General features: G+C 53.6%; 1 protein-coding gene across 1 annotated transcript in view; it reads left to right on the forward strand.

Moving 5' to 3' along the window:
• Nucleotides 1–16,646, forward strand: part of SNRNP200 (small nuclear ribonucleoprotein U5 subunit 200) — a 30,043-nt gene extending 13,397 nt beyond the window's left edge. The window contains exons 16-45 of the mRNA XM_009569671.2: nt 252–375; nt 952–1,101; nt 1,962–2,072; nt 2,623–2,754; nt 3,123–3,311; nt 3,905–4,102; nt 4,484–4,636; nt 4,763–4,843; nt 5,112–5,195; nt 5,850–5,956; nt 6,188–6,306; nt 6,675–6,829; nt 6,984–7,173; nt 7,358–7,531; nt 8,612–8,772; nt 9,034–9,261; nt 10,090–10,281; nt 10,363–10,541; nt 10,907–11,058; nt 11,350–11,458; nt 11,612–11,720; nt 12,329–12,518; nt 13,007–13,171; nt 13,396–13,517; nt 13,621–13,764; nt 13,855–14,031; nt 14,113–14,273; nt 14,426–14,507; nt 15,494–15,586; nt 16,322–16,646. Coding sequence (XP_009567966.2) covers nt 252–375; nt 952–1,101; nt 1,962–2,072; nt 2,623–2,754; nt 3,123–3,311; nt 3,905–4,102; nt 4,484–4,636; nt 4,763–4,843; nt 5,112–5,195; nt 5,850–5,956; nt 6,188–6,306; nt 6,675–6,829; nt 6,984–7,173; nt 7,358–7,531; nt 8,612–8,772; nt 9,034–9,261; nt 10,090–10,281; nt 10,363–10,541; nt 10,907–11,058; nt 11,350–11,458; nt 11,612–11,720; nt 12,329–12,518; nt 13,007–13,171; nt 13,396–13,517; nt 13,621–13,764; nt 13,855–14,031; nt 14,113–14,273; nt 14,426–14,507; nt 15,494–15,586; nt 16,322–16,465 — 4,375 coding nt within the window. The 3' untranslated portion in view covers nt 16,466–16,646. The remainder of the gene's footprint in view (nt 1–251; nt 376–951; nt 1,102–1,961; nt 2,073–2,622; nt 2,755–3,122; nt 3,312–3,904; nt 4,103–4,483; nt 4,637–4,762; nt 4,844–5,111; nt 5,196–5,849; nt 5,957–6,187; nt 6,307–6,674; nt 6,830–6,983; nt 7,174–7,357; nt 7,532–8,611; nt 8,773–9,033; nt 9,262–10,089; nt 10,282–10,362; nt 10,542–10,906; nt 11,059–11,349; nt 11,459–11,611; nt 11,721–12,328; nt 12,519–13,006; nt 13,172–13,395; nt 13,518–13,620; nt 13,765–13,854; nt 14,032–14,112; nt 14,274–14,425; nt 14,508–15,493; nt 15,587–16,321) is intronic.
• Nucleotides 16,647–16,752: the final 106 nt, after the last annotated feature.

Raw genomic sequence — 16,752 nt, forward strand, 5'->3', positions numbered from 1 at the left:
TTATTTCTGAAACACCATTTTTGCTCCCTGAGTGTGTGCATAGCAAATGGATTCCAAGAGACAGGAATACATGTTGCTCTCTCCTGCTGCTTAATCTAACTGGGCAGAACTGGAGCTGTCAAATCTCGGAGTGAATTAAGGCACGAAGGAAGTGATTGAACTTGGTAGCACGCAATACAGGATGTCTTTTGACAGGACCAGGGTTCCTTCTTTCTTCTGATCTCTTATGGACTCAAGTTTTTTCCTCGCAGCTTCCGCCCAGTTCCCCTAGAGCAGACCTACGTGGGTATTACAGAGAAGAAAGCAATTAAACGCTTCCAGATAATGAATGAGATTGTTTATGAGAAGATTATGGAGCATGCTGGAAAGAACCAGGTTTGATACTTTATTTTCTTGTTCCTGACACACTTAATCTTTCTTGTCTGCTGCTAGCGAGACTGCTGAGTTGCTGTCGCTGCAGTGGAGAAGAAGGTGGGTTTGGGTGGTTGATAGCAGCTGAGAGAGGAATGAGCACAGGTTTTCTCTCTGTGCCAGCTGTCATATAAATATATACCCTCTCCTTAAGAATCATAGAATAGTTTAGGTTGGAAGGGGCCTTAAAGCCCATCCAGTCCCACCCCCTGCCATGGGCAGGGACACGTACTGGATCCGGTTGCTCCAAGCCCCATCCAACCTGTCCTTGAACACCTCCAGGGATGAGGCAGCTACCACTTCTCTGGGCAACCTGGGCCGGGGCCTCCCCACCCTCAGCATAAACCATTTCTTCGTAAGATCTCATCTCTTAGATGAGGGAGTTCTTGTGATGCCACCCTATTTGATCCTGAGCTCTGTGCGTGGTTCACAGGACTCGTGCGTGAATTCTAGATCTTGTCCCAACCTGAAGATGAGGATCAGGCTGGGTCAAGCATCTTTGCCAGCTGCAGCCATAGTGATTCTATTCTTGTTTAACAGGTGCTGGTTTTTGTACACTCCAGGAAGGAGACCGGGAAGACTGCCCGGGCCATCAGGGACATGTGCTTGGAGAAAGACACCCTGGGCCTCTTCCTGCGCGAGGGCTCAGCTTCCACTGAGGTCCTGAGGACTGAAGCTGAGCAGTGCAAGGTAACAGTTCTGACACAGTGAGAGCAGCAGCACAGCTACAAAGGTGCCGCCAGTTTGGTGACGTTCTGCAGCCTTTCCTCTAGGGTGTGGAATGGCTTTGGTTGGAAAAGACCTTAAAGATCATTGAGTCCAACCATTGATCCAGCCCTTCTAAGGCTGCCACCAGACCATGTGCCCACATACAACATCTGCCCATCTCTTAAAGCCCCTCCAGAAATGGTCACTCAGCGACCTCCTTGGGTAGCCTTCCAGTACTTGAGAACCCTTTCTGTGAAGAAATTCCTGCTTATGTCCAACCTAAATCTCCCCTGGTGCATCTTGAGGCCATTTCCACTTGTACTGTCACTGGTTACCTGGGAGAAGAGACCAACCCCCACCTCACTACAACCTACTTTCAGGCAGTTGTAGACAGCAATGAGGTCTCCCCTCAGCTTTGTTTTCTCCAGACTAAACAACGCCAGGTCCCTCAGCTGCTCCCCATCAGACTTACGCTCTTAACCTTTCACCAGCTCCATTCCCTTCTCTGGACATGCACCAGCCCCTCAAGGTACTTCTTGGTATGAGGGGCCCAAACTGAATCCAGGATTCGAAGTGTGGCCTCCCCAGCACCAAGTCCAGGGGGACGATCCCTTCCCTGCTCCTGCTGGCCACCCCATGGCTGATCCAAGCCTGGATGCTGTTGGCCTTCTTGGCCACCTGGGCCACTGCTGGCTCATGTTCAGCCAACTACCCAGGTCCTTTTCCTCCAGGCAGCTTTCCAGCCACTCTTCCTCAAGCTTGTAGCGCTGCATGGGATTGTTCTGTTGCTGGTGTACTTGACTTGGGTAGAAAACCTAGAGCTCGTTGTGTTTCTGCTGCAGAACTTGGAGCTGAAGGATCTCCTTCCTTATGGCTTTGCCATTCACCACGCCGGGATGACACGCGTGGACCGGACACTGGTGGAGGATTTGTTTGCTGACAAGCACATTCAGGTGAGCCTCGCTTCCCAGAAGCAGCTGCCTGTTTGTTTGGGGTGGGTATGTCACAAGAAACACTTGAGCTGTGTTTTCATGTAGCCCTTTGGACAAAATCCAGAGGATCAAGCATCACCAACCCCCATCCTGCTCTTCTGAAGCTGGTGCCCCATGAGGGCAGCCTTGATTTTTGTGTAAACAATAGAAACTAAAAGTGTGTGGCCAGGAGCAGAGAGGGGGAAAAATTTCTCCCCTAGGCCTAGCTGAGTGTTTGAAGCCAGAGGTCTGTCCTCCACAGTTGCCACTTTGGCAAAACCTCATGCAAGCACTTTCCTGGCTGCTTTATAAACGGAAGGCAAAAGATTTTCTTGGGGTCATGCAGCGAGCAGGAAAATTTGGGCAAAGATCTTACTGTTTGTCTGCCCTGCCTTGGAGCTGTTGAGACAGTCAGTTCGCAGGCTTTGTCCCTTTTGTGCGTTGTCTCTGATGTCGGGGCCAGCATTCCAGATCCCCTTTATTCCTAGGACGAGGCTTCTGCCAGGCTTTGATGGCTCTTTTGCTCCTGCAGGTGCTGGTCTCCACAGCCACGCTGGCCTGGGGTGTGAACCTCCCTGCTCACACCGTCATCATCAAGGGGACTCAGGTCTACAGCCCTGAGAAGGGCCGCTGGACCGAGCTTGGAGCTCTGGACATCCTGCAGGTGAAGTTCTGGTAACAAAGGTCCTGCCAGGACCCAGGGCAGGGTTTTTCCTTCCCCGCTGAGGCACATTTGGGGTCTGCTTTTGTATTTTCTCTGCGCAACCGCCCCCTGTTCTCTGCTCTCAGGCTGTCTCAGCTGTTCTGTCTCAACCCTGCTGTGAGGGCAGAGGAGAAACAGAGCACCAGGAGAGCAGAGAAATTATTCCTCTCCCAATAGCTCACCCAGAGATATTTCTGTACATCTCCTGCCAGCTCGAAATAACAGCAGACTGAGCAGTCTGGCAGTAAAGCCCCAGGACATGGCAGCAAGGAGAAACTGCCAAGCTAAAAGCTTTTATGTTTTGCTGACCTTGCTTTCTCGGTTCTCAGATGCTTGGGCGTGCCGGGAGGCCTCAGTACGATACCAAAGGAGAGGGAATCCTCATCACATCCCATGGCGAGTTGCAGTATTACCTGTCCCTGCTCAACCAGCAGCTCCCCATTGAAAGTCAGATGGTTTCGAAGCTCCCAGACATGCTGAATGCAGAGGCTGTGCTCGGCAACGTCCAGAATGCAAAGGTGACTGTGAATCTTTGCTTTCCCCACATATGTGTGTGCTTTGTTGTACCGTGAGAGCTGGTGGGAGTTGTAGGGGCCAACGAATGGTTGCTGCTGGGGAAAGAGGCCGTCGTTGAAGCAAAAAAACTTGAAGCCTTTGGTGCCAGAGAGCAAATTCTTAAGGGATCTTTTGCAGCCACGAGGGAAGGGCAGCCATGAGGGAAGGGCAGCCACGAGAACTGCCAGCCTGTAAGGTTGGCTGATGTTTTAGGCACGTGGGTAGATGCTTCTGTAATTCAGAGCAGAGAGGGTTCTCCACGTGGAGGAGGACACTGGGGAAAGATCTGTGCGTGGAGGGTGGAGGTTTTTTTTGTCTTTAATTTCTTAATATTTTTCTGGGAGAAGAGTTGTTTGTGGCACTACTGGGCTCTTGCTTTGATGTTGACTTCTCAGGAAATGTCCTCATGTTGCACCAGGGGAAGTTTAGATTGGATATCAGGAAAGATTCTACATGCTCTGCTGGTGCTGGGAGCACTGGGCTCCGAGCTGGAATGTTGCCCTTGCTGCCGTGAGGCACGTTCATCAGCTCTTAGGAGGCGTTGGTGTTCCCTCAGGATGCCGTGAACTGGCTGGGCTATACCTACCTGTACATCCGGATGCTGCGCTCTCCCACTCTCTACGGGATATCCCACGATGACCTGAAGGGGGATCCACTGCTGGACCAGCGCCGCCTGGACCTGGTTCACACTGCAGCCCTCATGTTGGACAAGAACAACTTGGTGAAGTACGACAAGAAGACGGGGAACTTCCAGGTGAGGCAGGAGCTGGGAAAGGTGCTGTGACCGAACAGAGCTGGATAGGAGCATCTCCTGGCTGAAGGAAAGAGTGCAAGAGGTATCTCCCTGATTAAATACAGGTTGCAGGGAATGCAGCATCACTCCAATGTGCTGTTGTGCACGTCTGTGATTCCAGAGATGTTTGCTGGCATAGAGGGTGCAAGTGTAGAACTTGACCCTCACTGCTGCGCGTGTCCTGCTGCCTTCAAAGCAAATTCACATTCCCACTGCCTTTTCATTGCTTCAGAGGCAGTGAGATTGAGAGCGAGGAGGCTGTGATGAGTGGAGTTGTGTACCAGGTAAAGCAGCTTTTCTGGATGATTTGTATCTTCATGCTGGCTCTTGTCCTTGTGGCAGGTGACAGAGCTGGGCCGCATTGCCAGCCATTACTACATCACCAATGAGACCATGCAAACTTACAATCAGCTCTTGAAACCCACCCTGAGTGAAATTGAGCTGTTTCGAGTCTTCTCGCTGTCCTCGGAGTTCCGGAACATCACCGTGAGGGAGGTATGGAGCCAGACACCCGTACTGAGTGAGACAGCCCCGCAGCACCCATCTTGGTGCTGCAGGGAAAAATGTGGAGCTTGCCCTGCAGGGGACCATTCTCATCTCTCTTGCCTTGGTTTTCTGCAGGAGGAGAAGCTCGAGCTTCAGAAGTTGCTGGAGCGAGTTCCCATCCCAGTGAAGGAGAGCATAGAGGAGCCCAGTGCCAAGGTGAGCCCTTCCATCCCCCTCGAGGGGACTTCTCTGCCTGTCTTGAGCGAAGCAGTGATCCTTGGGAGAGAGCTATCACAGTAAATGCTTTCCCTGGGGTGGGATTTCGGTTCTCGTCTGTTTATGGGACATCCTGGAATGGGTTGGAGGTACTGGAAGAGCTACAGGTGCACTTTTTTCTGGTTGCGTGCACTGTTCTGTGGCCTCTGTCCCACCAGCATCGAATGCTGTTGTAGAGGGTGAGAGCCTCTCTGTTTTTCTTCCCCAGATCAACGTCCTCCTGCAGGCCTTCATCTCTCAGCTGAAGCTGGAAGGATTTGCTCTCATGGCAGATATGGTGTACGTTACCCAGGTCAGTGAGGCAACAGGGCTGTGACTGGACTGTGCACACCTGGGTCACAGACTGGCAGATTTAGTTTGTGGTCATGAGTGTCTTTGAAAAAACGGAGTTGTGAGTGGTGAGAAGTCATTGGAATCTCCAATTTGTTATCAAATAATTCATCACGAGAGAGCTACAGCATAGGCTTGTTCGTCTACCACAAAGGCCAAATTCCCAAGGCTGGGAATCAAGTAACTGCTAGACCTGTAGGTGTTTGGGTACCTGCAAGTACCTTCAGTACTTAAAAAGGAGGCTTATTGGAAGGCCTTTTCCCAAAGGAAAAGGGGTGATGGTTTTAAGCTGAAAGAGGGGAGATTTAGGTTGGATATAAGGAAGATATTTTTACTCTGAGGATGGTGTGACATGGGACCAGGTTGGCCAAAGAAGTCAAGGATGCCCCATCCCTGGAAACGGTTAATGTCAGATTGGACGCAGCTCAGAGCAGCTTGATCCAGTGACAGCTGTCACTGCACATGGCAGGGGGCTGGACTGTATGATGCTTAGAAGGTTCCTTCCAACCCAAACCATTCTATTACTGTGTGGTTGGTAGGAAAATGGGTAGGAAACAGGAAAAGCGGAATGTGACGGTGGCAGTCAAGCTCTGAGCTCTGCTTTGTGATCCCCCAGTCTGCCGGGCGGCTGATGCGTGCCATCTTCGAGATCGTCCTCAACCGTGGCTGGGCCCAGCTCACCGACAAGACCCTTAACCTCTGCAAGATGATTGACAAGCGGATGTAAGTGAGATCTTGGAGGTATTTTCTGTTTGCAGGCTGGATGAGATTCTACAGAGCAGCCTGGCTGGGCCTGGGGTGTTGGGGAAGGAGAGTGCTTGTACCTGACAGGGTGTAAGGGAGCTCCCTCATGTATCTGGCCAAGGGCGGGTCTTCAACAGTGATGGGGACCTTGGTGCTCTGAAGGCTTTGTCTTTCTGTCTTTAGTTGTCTCATGGCATGGTGTCCTTGCAGGTGGCAGTCCATGTGCCCTTTGCGCCAGTTCAAGAAACTCCCTGAGGAAGTGGTAAAGAAAATCGAGAAGAAGAACTTCCCATTCGAGCGGCTCTACGACTTGAACCATAATGAAATAGGTACAGACACATGGACAGATGTGGCTGGGAGAAGGGTCTGACTCTGTTCTCCTCTGCCATCCTGGAGGAATTGAAAAGCCATGGGATTGTGGTGCTTAAGGACGTGGGTTTGTGGTGGAGTTGGCAGTGCTGAGTTTATGGTTGGACTTGATGACCTGAAAGGGCTTTTCCAAGGGAATGATTCTATGGTTGTGTGAAACTGGGGGGCTTGTTCCTATCTAATGAAAGGGGTAGAACTGGTACAGCCTGATGATGGCAGAAGCTTTGTCCTGGCGCCTGCTGGCTACGATACTGAGGATGGTTCAGTCTGGGAGCCATTGGTGATCCTGTTGTCCATCTGTCCTGACAGCAGCGCCTTTCTCTTGCAGGAGAACTGATCCGAATGCCCAAGATGGGCAAGACGATCCACAAATATGTTCATCTTTTTCCGAAGCTGGAGCTCTCGGTTCACTTGCAGCCTATTACCCGCTCCACCCTGAAAGTAGAGCTCACTATTGCTCCCGATTTCCAGTGGGATGAGAAGGTGAGCGGTGCAGCTGAATATTGCTGGGCTAAATGCCGTGCTGTGAGGAGGAGGGCACTCTGGGGCAGGATTGCTGCGAGAGAGCTGGTGTTCAGCTCCAAGAGATCTGGAAGAGGGGACAAGGACTCTCATTGGAAGCTGTGCTTGCTCTCAGGTACATGGTTCATCTGAAGCTTTCTGGATCCTAGTGGAGGATGTGGACAGTGAAGTGATCCTGCACCACGAGTACTTCCTGCTGAAAGCCAAGTATGCTCAGGACGAGCACCTCGTCACCTTCTTTGTGCCCGTCTTTGAGCCGCTGCCCCCGCAGTACTTCATCCGTGTGGTCTCTGACCGCTGGCTCTGTGAGTCTCATCCCACCAGGAACACCTCGGTTCTCCCTGGGGTCAGAGGGGTGGTTTCCTCTCTCTCTGTGATTCCTGACATCCAAGTGGCAGCAGGGCTGGGAATCCCACTGGCAGAGGGAGCTCAGAGACTAAACCCTTGGAATACTTTATAGATGAAAATGTCTTTTCCTGTGTCTGACAGCCTGCGAGACCCAGCTGCCTGTTTCCTTCCGCCACCTGATCCTCCCTGAGAAGTACCCTCCTCCGACTGAGCTGCTGGATCTGCAGCCACTGCCTGTGTCAGCTCTGCGAAACAGCGCCTTCGAGAGCCTCTACCAGGACAAGTTCCCTTTCTTCAACCCAATCCAGACTCAAGGTGGGTATCGCTACTGCTCACCTCCTCCAAACAGCGAGACCTGTCCATTTTGGTGCTCACAATCCCGTAGGTATTTTTGGGTGTGTGCACCTATTGAGGAACTTCTGTAATAACTCGTGCATCCCCTCTGCCTCCCTGAGCCATAGAGATTTGATGGCTTGAGGTCTTTCCCTATGGGCCAGTGTATCTTTGATATTGATTTAATTTTTTTTTTTGATTTGAGGGAGTTGGGATTGTTCAGCCTGGAGAAGAGAAGGCTCCAAGAAGACCTTAGAGCAGCTTCCAATACAGAAAGGGGCTCCAGGAAAGCTGGGGAGGGGCTGTTGATCAAGGAGTGCAGGGATAGGATGAGTGGAATGGTTTGAGCTGAAAGAGGGGAGATTGAGATGGATCTTAGACCAGGTTGGATGGGGTGGCTTTAAATTGAAAGAGGGGGGATTGAGATGAGATCTTAGGAGGAAATGCTTTGCTGTGAGGGTCGGGGGGCCCTGGCCCAGGTTTCCCAGAGCAGTGGTGGCTGCCCCATCTCTGGAGGTGTTCAAGGCCAGGTTGGATGGGCATTGGAGCAACCGGATCCAGTGAGAAATGTCCCTGTCCGTGGCAGGGCTGGAACTGGATGGGCTTTGAGGTCCCTTCCAAGCCAAACCGCTCCATGACTCTGTGATTTATCCCTCAAGTACAGTGAGCAGCCAGCATGGGGCTGTGTGGCAGCAGCGGGTTTGCTCCTGGAAGCTGTGTCTTTGCACGCACTGCAGCTGAGGTTCACAGAGCCAGCTGGCACTGAGCTTCTCTATCTACTGCTTGTAGGGATGGAGTTGGGAGTGAACCAAAGCTGCTCTGTCCATGATTCTCTCCCTGGGCTTAGCCAGTGTGGTGAATTCCCCCTTTCAAGCTGTTCTGATAGACTAGAACCTCTTTTCCTCAGTGAATCCTGGGCTAAAACTCTTAAAACAGCTCTTTCTGTAGTTCCTCCATCTCTGGATCCTGGCTATGTTTTCCTTGCCCATTTTAGAGCTTTGATAGAAACCCATGGAGATGTAACCTAAACCATTCTCTTCTGTGCTGTCCACCCCTCCCCAGTGTTCAACACTGTCTATAACAGTGATGACAACGTGTTTGTGGGTGCCCCCACGGGAAGCGGCAAAACCATTTGTGCTGAATTTGCCATCCTCCGCATGTTGCTCCAGAACTCGGAAGGACGCTGCGTGTACATCACCCCCATGGAGGCGCTGGCAGAGCAGGTGAGCCCGGAATCCCAGGCACAACTGGAGCCTCCCCCTGGCTTAGATTTGCTTCCTCGCCCCTTGTTTCATTTTTCCTCATCCCTTCTTTGCTGTCGTGTCCCTGGGGATGACTCCAGAGTGTTTTGATTAATTGTGGTCTCTGTGAGGGAGCAGAGACACCATCGTACTGCCAGCCTGGCAATGGAGAGACACACCAGGGATCTGGTAGGATTTGCTCTGATTTGGGGTTGACAGCAACATCCCTTGCGGTTTTGGCAGGTCTTCTTGGACTGGTACGAGAAGTTCCAGGAGCGTCTCAATAAGAAAGTGGTTTTGCTGACTGGGGAGACCAGCACTGACCTGAAGTTGCTCGGCAAAGGGAACATCATCATCAGCACCCCTGAGAAATGGGACATCCTCTCGCGACGCTGGAAGCAGCGCAAGAACGTCCAGAATGTCAACCTCTTCATCGTGGATGAAGTGCATCTCATTGGGGGCGAAAATGGGGTGCGTCTGGGAGGGGAAGAGGGATCTATTAATTTGGGCGATGCTTGTCATCGTCTTCAGTCTGGGTAGTAGAGCTGCTCTGGGGTGGCTGATTGCTCACATCTGGTTCCTGCCAAGTTTTCCCAAGCTGCAGGATGGGCTGGGATAGGAGCGCCATATGACTTTGTTAAATGGAGCCCTGCATCCAGCTCTGGAGTCCTTGGCACATGGAGCTGTTGAAGCGAGTCCAGAGGAGGCCACGGAGATCATCCAAAGGGCTGGAGCACCTCCTGTAGGAGGACAGGCTGAGAGAGTTAGGGTTGTTCAGCCTGGAGAAGAGGAGGCTCCAAGGAGACCTTAGAGCAGCTTCCAGTATGGAAAGGGGCTCCAGGAAAGCTGGGGGAGGGGCTGTTGATCAGGCAGGGCAGGGATAGGATGAGGGGAATTAGTTTTGAGCTGCAAGAGAGGAGATTGAGATGAGATCTTAGGAAAATATGTTTTGCTATGAGGATAGGGAGGCCCTGGCCCAGGTTGCCCAGAGCAGTGGTGGCTGCCCCATCCCTGGAGGTGTTCAAGGCCAGGTTGGAGGGGGCTTGGAGCCCCTGATCCAGTGGGAGGTGTCCCTGCCCACGGCAGGGGGTGGAACTGGATGGGCTTTGAGGTCCTTTCCAACCCAAACCATTCCATGATGTCCTTTGGGAAGCTCAGGAGGGGTTGTCCTCTAGGGTCTCCATGGGTGAGAGTATTTGGGCTGAAGTGGCCGGAGCTCAGCCAGGAGAAGTGGCTGTGGTGTGTTGAGCTTGGCCTCCCCTCTAGTTCCTGCTACAACCTGTGCTTTTCCACCTGCAGCCAGTGCTGGAGGTGATCTGCTCCCGCATGCGCTACATCTCCTCCCAAATTGAGCGACCCATCCGCATTGTGGCCCTCAGCTCCTCCCTGTCCAATGCCAAGGACGTGGCTCACTGGCTGGGCTGCAGTGCCACCTCCACCTTCAACTTCCACCCCAATGTCCGCCCCGTACCCCTGGAGCTACATATCCAGGTAGGGTTTGGACAGCTTCATCTCCTTTTCCTTCTGCCTGGTTTCTAGACGGCGTCACTGCCTGCTCCTCTTCCCCTGCAGGGCTTCAACATCAGCCACACGCAGACTCGCTTGCTCTCCATGGCCAAGCCTGTCTACCATGCCATCATGAAGCACTCGCCCAAGAAGCCGGTCATTGTCTTTGTCCCATCCCGCAAGCAGACACGCCTCACAGCCATCAACATCCTCACCACGTGTGCTTCTGATGTCCAGAGGCAAAGGTAACAGCACTGTGGCCCCCATCCTGCCCCTGACCGAGGCAGGGACAAGGTGTTTAGCCATCTTGCTGGGCTGGTGATGGGGAGTGCTCTCATTAAGTGTCCCTTGGGCCTCTGTGGTGACATCAGGGAGGAACAGGCTTGCCAGGCCTGGCAGCAGTCTCTGTACTCCTCTCTCTTCTGCTCCCTCGTCTCTCTCTTTGGCTCCCTTCTCTCTCTTATTGGCTCCCCCCTCTCTCTCTTAGGCTCCCCCCTTTCTCTCTTTTTGGCTCCCCCCTCTCTCTTTTTGACTCCCTCCTCTCTCTTTTTACCCCTGCCCCCTCTTTTTGGCTCACCCCCTCTCTCTCTTTACTCCCCCTTCCTGGCAGGTTCCTGCACTGTGCCGAGAAGGACCTGGTTCCATACCTGGACAAGCTGAACGACAACACATTGAAGGAGACGCTGGTGAACGGCGTGGGCTACCTGCATGAGGGGCTGACAGCCATGGAACGGCGAGTGGTGGAGCAGCTTTTCAGCTCTGGTGAGCCGGGTGGGATGCGGCTGCACCACTTCCTCTGCCCATAAACCCTTTTCCCCAGCACCTGCTGGTGCCCCCAGTCTGGAGATAACAGCTTGTCCAAGCTTCATGTCACTTCTCTGCCTCCCTGGTCCAAGGAGGCTGCGATCTTCACCTTTTCCATCTCTCTGGGGCCTCTCTGTGTGCTGAGACCCCTCTGCCTGAGCCCAGAACCTCCAAGACCTTTCTCCCCACAATTCCTGTCACCTGCAGAGGTGCTCTGTCCTCTGACCGCCCTCCCCCTGCGCCTTTCAGGTGCAGTGCAGGTGATGGTTGCTTCCCGGAGCCTCTGCTGGGGTATGAACATCGCCGCTCACCTCGTCATCATCATGGATACGCAGTACTACAATGGCAAAATCCATGCGTGAGTGTCCCGTGCCGTGGGCAAGACCAGATGTGGCTTCCTTGGTGTCCACTCTCCTTCTTCCAGCTGGCTTCATCCCTGTCCAGGCTGTGAATTGCCAGAGGGTGGTGGTAGCTTTCTGTATAGTTCATTAACTCTCTCTCCATCTTCCAGGTACGTGGATTACCCCATCTACGACGTCCTGCAGATGGTGGGCCACGCTAATCGGCCACTGCAGGACGACGAGGGCCGTTGTGTCATCATGTGCCAGGGATCCAAGAAGGTGGGTGAGAAGCCAGGCACTGTTTCTGGCCTGAAAATCTCTGTCTCCTGCCCGGGGTGTGGACTTCTTCTTCCAGCTCTGGGCAGGCTGGTGAAGGAACTGGAAAACAAGGGTTATGAGAGGTGGCTGAGGGACCTGGGGGTATTCAGCCTGGACAAAAGGAGGCTGAGGGGAGAGCTCCTCACTGTCTACAACTGCCTGAAAGGAGGTTGTAGTGAGGTGGGTGCTGGGCTCTGCTTCCAAGTGAGAGGTGATAGGGTGAGAGGAAATGGCTTCAAGTTGCACCAGGGCAGGTTCAGATTGGACTTTAGGAAGAACTTCTTCACTGAAAGGGTTCTTGGGCACTGGAACAGCTGCCAGGGAGGTGGTGGAGTCCCCATCCCTGGAGGGGTTTTAAAGATGGGCAGACGAGATGCTCAGGGATGGTTCAGTCGTGGACAGAGACAGTTGGACTTGATGATCTCAAGGGTCTTTTCCAACCTTGTGGTTCTATGATTCTGTTCTATGATCCTGTTCTATGATTCTGTATAGCCCTTAGTCAGAGCCGTGCCTCAGGGTTTTGGAGGGTCTGGGGTTCACTGACCCCTTCTACTCCTGCCCTGTTGTAGGATTTCTTCAAGAAATTCCTCTACGAGCCACTGCCAGTGGAGTCACACCTGGACCACTGCATGCATGATCACTTCAATGCGGAGATTGTCACGAAGACGATTGAAAACAAGCAGGATGCGGTGGACTACCTCACCTGGACATTCCTATACCGCAGGATGACACAGAATCCAAACTACTACAACCTGCAAGGTGAGCAGAGGGCTCTGCACCCCATGGATACGGGGTTGGAGGATCATAGAATGGTTGGGGTTGGAAGGGACCTCAAAGCCCATCCAGTTCTACCCTCTGTCATGGGCAGGGACACCTCCCACTGGAATCAGTTGCTCCAAGCCCCATCCAACCTGGCCTTGGACACCTCCAGGGATGGGACAAGCACCAGTTCTTGAAGCAACATGGGCCAGGGCCTCCCAAATCTCCTCATGAAGAATTTCTCCCTAAAGTCTATTTTAAATCTTCCCCCTTCCAATTTAAAGCCATTCCCCTTTGTCCTATCACTCCATGCCATTGTAAAAAGCGCTTCCCCAGCTTTTCTGGAGCCCCTTTCCGTACTGGAAGCTGCTCTAAGGTCTCTTCTCCAGGCTGACCAACCCCTCTGCCTGTGGGCTCTGCTTTTGCAAGAGCAGCTTTTCTCCACCCTGGGGAGTTTGAGCCCTGCCCTGACGCTGCTCTCCCTGCAGGCGTGTCCCACAGACATCTCTCGGATCACCTCTCCGAGCTGGTGGAACAGACCCTCAGTGACCTGGAGCAGTCCAAGTGCATCAGCATCGAGGACGAGATGGACGTGGCTCCCCTCAACCTGGGAATGATCGCTGCCTATTACTACATCAACTACACCACCATCGGTAAGGGTGCTGTGAGAGGCAAGGACTGCGCTCCAGTGCTCCTGCTCTGTTCCATTATTCCTTGCGCAGTGAGCGATGGAGAGGAGACACCACGTCTGTGGTTGAGGCATAAAACTGTCCTTTAGCACAAGGCGGGGTGTTGTCTGCCTGTAGGTTTCTCTTGCACCGTGGGGTTTAATGCTGTCTGGTTTTCCCTGACCCCTCTATCTCTCTGGCTTCCCCAGAGCTCTTCAGCATGTCCCTCAATGCCAAAACCAAGGTGCGAGGGCTGATAGAAATCATCTCCAATGCTGCTGAGTACGAGAACATCCCCATCAGGCATCATGAGGACAACTTGCTGCGGCAGGTGAGCAGCAGTGCGGGATGGAGAAGATAGACGTGGGTTCAAGGGAAGGAAACTGCCGTGGTTTTGGACTGAAGCACTGATGGGTTTATATTTCTCCCCACAGTTGTCCCAAAAAGTTCCCCACAAGCTGACCAACCCCAAATTCAATGATCCCCACGTCAAGACCAACCTCCTGCTGCAGGCTCACTTGTCACGCATGCAGCTGAGCGCCGAGCTGCAGTCGGACACCGAGGAGATCCTCAGCAAGGTGCGACAAGGCGGGTGGGAACCTGCTCACATTGTCCACATTGCCACCTCGTGTTCCTTCTTCTAACGTGTCCTCATCTCTCGCATCCAGGCAATCCGGCTGATCCAGGCCTGTGTCGATGTCCTGTCCAGCAACGGGTGGCTCAGCCCTGCACTGGCTGCCATGGAGCTGGCGCAGATGGTGACACAGGCCATGTGGTCAAAGGATTCCTACCTCAAGCAGCTGCCTCACTTCACCTCTGACCACATCAAGCGCTGCACGGACAAGGTAAAGCACTGCAGCCAGAGGCACTGCGGCCCTGCCCTTGCTCACCAAGGAGCTGCAGGGCTGAAAACTTCTTCCTTGCAGGGAGTTGAGAGCGTCTTTGACATCATGGAGATGGAGGATGAAGACCGGAATGCCCTGCTGCAGCTTTCGGATGCCCAGATTGCTGATGTCGCTCGGTTCTGTAACCGCTACCCCAATATTGAGCTCTCCTACGAGGTGGTGGAGAAGGAGAGCATCCGCAGGTGAGGTGCAGTGTGGCAGCATGGCCCCCTCGGTGCTTTGCTGGCCTCCTCGGCACTCTGGTGGCCCTTTCAGTGCTGTGCTGGCCTCCTTGGCTCTGTGTCAGCTCCAGGAGGACCCCCTGACTCTTGTGGTCTCTGCTCTCTCCGTGCAGTGGTGGGCCTGTGGTGGTGCTGGTGCAGCTTGAGCGTGAAGAGGAGGTCACCGGGCCTGTCATTGCTCCCCTTTTCCCCCAGGTATGCGTCAAATGTTGGGCCAGTTCTGCTTTATATCTTTATCCATGATCTGGATGAGGGGATTGAGTGCTCCCTCAGTCAGTTTGCAGGTGACACTGAATTGGGTGGGAGTGTGGATCTGCTGGAGGGCAAGAAGGATCCACAGAGGGATCTGGCCAGGCTGGATCCATGGATGGAGGGCAGGAAGGCTCTGCAGAGGGATCTGGCCAGGTTGGATCCATGGGCCAAGGCCAATTGTATGAGGTTCAACAAGGCCAAATGCAGAGTCCTGCACTTGGGACACAACAGCCCTGAGCAGCTCCAGCTTGGGGAAGAGCGACTGGAGAGCTGCTGGGTGGAAAGGCCCTGGGGGTGTTGGTCGACAGCAGCTGAACAGCCAGCAGTGGGATGGTCCCCCTGTGCTCAGTGTTGGTGGGGCTGCATCTCGAATCCTGGGTTCAGTTAGGGCCCCTCACACATTGAGGGTCTGGAGCATGTCCGGAGAAGGGAATGGAGCTGGGGAAGGGGCTGGAGAACAGGGGTTGTGGGAGTGGTGAGGGACCTGAGGGTATTTAGCCTGGAGAAGAGGAGGCTGAGGGGAGACCTCATCGCTCTGTGCAGCTCCCGGAGCGGAGGTTGTGGTGAGGTGGGTGCTGGGCTCTGCTCCCAAATAACAAGGGATGGGATGAGCAGGAATGGCCTTGAGCTGCACCAGGAGAGGTTTAGATTAAATATCAGGAAAAATTTCTTCATTGAAAGTTCTCAGGCACTGGAACTGCTCCCAAGGAGGTGGTGGAGTCCCCATCCCTGGTGGGGTTTAAAAGATGGGCAGATGAGGTGCTCAGGGATCTGATATAGTAGTGGGCAGGGATGGTTGGATTTGATGATCTCAAAGTTTTTTTCCAGCCAAACAATTCCATGATTCAAATCTGGTGGCACCAGTGTGACAGAAGTTGAGGGGGGAGGATTATTCCCCACTGCCTGTTTAACTCTTACTTCTCCGGCAGAAACGTGAGGAGGGTTGGTGGGTGGTGATTGGCGACTCCAAATCCAACAGCCTCATCTCCATCAAGCGGCTGACGCTGCAGCAGAAGGCCAAGGTGAGTGGGACTGAGCAGGGAGGCGTCTGGCACCCAAATGGATGCGGTTTGAGCGAGCCAGGTGCTTACCTGGTCTCCCTGCTGCCATCCCAATGCTGGCTCTTCCTTGAGGGTGCTGGGGGATGAGAAGCTCCGGCAGAGTGCACTTGCAGCCCAGAAACGAACCATGTTCTGGGCTGCATCCAGAGCGGTGGGACCAGAGGGCGAGGGAGGGGATTCTGCCTCTCTGCTCTGATAAGACCCCACCTGGAGCCCTTCGTCCAGTTCTGAAGTCCTCAGCACAGGGAGGACATGGAGCTGTTGGAGCGAGTCCAGAGGTGGCCATGGAGATGATCTGAGGGCTGGAGCACCTCCCATAGCAGGACAGGCTGAGAGTTGGGGTTGTTCAGCCTGGAGAGGGCTTAAAGCAGCTACTGGTATGGAAAGAGTCTCCAGGGAAGCTGGGGAGGGACTTTTTCCAAGGACCTATAGTGACAGGATGAGGGGGAATGGCTTTAAACTGGAAGGGAGAAGGTTTAGATGAGACATTATTTCACGATGAGGGTGGGGAGGCCCTGGCCCAGGTTACCCAGAGCAGTGGTGGCTGCCCCATCCCTGGAGGTGTTCAAGGCCAGGTTGGATGGGCCTTGGAGCCCCTGATCCAGTGAGAGATGTCCCTGCCCATGGCAGGGGATGGAGCTGGATGAGCTTTAAGGTCCCTTCCAACCCAACCGCTCTATGCTTCTTGCCGTGCAGGTGAAGCTGGATTTCGTGGCCCCGGCTACGGGGACGCACAATTACACGCTGTACTTCATGAGCGATGCCTACATGGGCTGCGACCAGGAGTACAAGTTCAGCGTGGACGTGAAGGAGGCGGAAAGTGACAGCGATTCTGAGTAATGTGGGGCTAGAGGTCCCAGAGAGGATTCCCTGTAGTTCCACCACCAAACCCCAATGCTTGCGTTCCCCCCATGGCGTGAGTTTGTGCATTTCCCCTTTTCTAAGGTATTGATGCATTGTACAGTGTTTTTTAGACAGGAGCTGCCTGCAGAGGTGCAGCTGGAATAAACCTGGAGTCCCATCTTGCCCTTGTGCTGCTGGGTAGGGAAAAGGGGACACCGAGACCAGCACGACCCCCAGGCTGTCCCCAACCCACTGAGGAGCGCTGTGCCTTCCCTCTGAAGCTC

This window comes from Cuculus canorus, chromosome 26 (genome assembly GCF_017976375.1).
Source record: "Cuculus canorus isolate bCucCan1 chromosome 26, bCucCan1.pri, whole genome shotgun sequence".
Classification (NCBI taxonomy): Eukaryota; Metazoa; Chordata; class Aves; order Cuculiformes; family Cuculidae; genus Cuculus; species Cuculus canorus.